This window comes from Musa acuminata, chromosome BXJ3-8 (genome assembly GCF_036884655.1).
Source record: "Musa acuminata AAA Group cultivar baxijiao chromosome BXJ3-8, Cavendish_Baxijiao_AAA, whole genome shotgun sequence".
NCBI classification, from domain to species: Eukaryota; Viridiplantae; Streptophyta; class Magnoliopsida; order Zingiberales; family Musaceae; genus Musa; species Musa acuminata.
The window spans coordinates 25784835-25786425 of NC_088356.1; the positions used below are offsets into that span (position 1 = coordinate 25784835).

General features: G+C 42.3%; 1 protein-coding gene across 1 annotated transcript; it reads left to right on the forward strand.

Moving 5' to 3' along the window:
• The first annotated feature begins 372 nt into the window (after nucleotides 1-372).
• Nucleotides 373-1027, forward strand: LOC135644991 (transcription factor ILI6-like). Its single transcript, XM_065163003.1, has 2 exons — nucleotides 373-643; nucleotides 724-1027. The coding sequence occupies exons 1-2, from the start codon at nucleotides 515-517 to the stop codon at nucleotides 874-876; spliced, it is 282 nt and encodes a 93-aa protein (XP_065019075.1). The 5' UTR covers nucleotides 373-514; the 3' UTR covers nucleotides 877-1027.
• The last annotated feature ends 564 nt before the right edge of the window (nucleotides 1028-1591 follow it).

Below are 1591 nucleotides of genomic sequence, written 5' to 3' on the forward strand. Positions count from 1 at the left end.
AACTTTACACAGGCAGAAAAAAGAAGCAAAGAAATCTCTTATGGCAGAGTGAAATAATGCCTGGAGTTTTAGCACACTAATTAGCCTTCCCACTGTGATCTGGAGATTGTCTTCATATTATGACTCTTGTTTCCCGTTCTTTATAAGGCAGCCTATTCCTTGAAATCATTTTTATATGTCTACCGGTGTAAATAGTGCATGGCACATTTTTTTTGAAGTACGCAATATAATATGGTCTACGTTCCCCTCCTGGATGTGACTCTCTCTCTCTCTCTCTCTCTCTCTCTCTCTCCATCTCCAATATCCCTATTTAAATTGTTCAGATGCCCATCTCTTTCTCTCATGCACCTATCTTCCTCCTCTTTTCAACAACTTTCTGTGTTCTTCTCATTGTCCCTCCATTCACTACCTCTCCTCTTTCTGACTTGAATCACCCTAACAAAATCTATTTCCTCAAGCCTTGTATTTTGGGCTACCATCTTCCTGTATCTACAGCTTGCCTTGGATTCGACAGATGTCAAGCAGGAGGGCTCGATCACGGCAGTCGACGAGCTCGTCGAGGATCACAGATGAACAGATTAATGACCTGGTGTCTAAGTTGCAAGCTGTTCTCCCCGAGGCCCGCATCCGTGGCGCCGAGAGAGTAAGTACTCATATCACTTGCATGGTGAGATCAGGAACGGATCGTACGTTCGCTACTAAGATGGTTGTCTATCGATGCAGGTATCAGCAGCTAGGGTGCTGCAGGAGACCTGCAACTACATCCGAAGCTTACACCGGGAGGTGGATGACTTGAGCGAACGGCTCTCAGAATTGCTCGCCACCACGGAAGCCAGTAGCGCTCAGGCTGCCATCATTAGGAGCTTGCTCAAGTGATCCATTCATACATCCAGTTTAGGCTGATCATTTGCTCGAGTCCAAAGCTAGTGTTCTTTGGAGACGAAGAAATAAAGAAAGACTGCAATCCAGTTCTCCATCTTTCATGAACTCACGAGTTAATTTTTGCTAGAAATATTCGATCCATATCTGATCCATTTGTTGTCTTCAATGTCTTTCTTAAAATGGTTTACTTGTATCAGCGTTCTTGGAAGGCCAGCTTCTTTCTCTTAAAACGCCAAGTTTTATTGACTGCAACATGAAGTGGGAAACATAGCAAGAGTGGCTGTGGGTTGTGTTCTTTTGACGGTGGTGGGGAGAGAATCTACTATTTCAACGATCATAATTACCTTGTTTTTGCCCTCTTGTCACCAAAACTGGAGTAGCTTAAAGCAGTACACGATCTCAACATAAACAATCTTCTGTCTCGTTGAGTAATCTATCAACTGGAGTTGCTTTTGATAAAGTAAACCGCCATTATTATGGAAGAAACCAAAAGTTTTCAAGAATGAAGCTTGGCATGTGACATGAACATGTCGGGTTCTCTCTGGTGACTGTTTGAGCAAGATTCTAGCCATAGCCAGCTCAAGCTTAGAGGCTCATCATGCATTTGAAAGTACAAATGAGCATGATTTAACTCAAACATCATTATAAATCTTAAGAAGTTTATGTAGTTATTTGACTGTTTGGATTACAATAATCTGTACCAATTCTG

Coding starts and splice junctions, on each gene's coding strand:
- LOC135644991 (XM_065163003.1), top strand. CDS start 515: ATGTCAAGCAGGAGGGCTCGATCACGGCAGTCGACGAGCTCGTCGAGG. Junction 644..723: donor GCATCCGTGGCGCCGAGAGA/GTAAGTACTCAT, acceptor CTATCGATGCAG/GTATCAGCAGCTAGGGTGCT.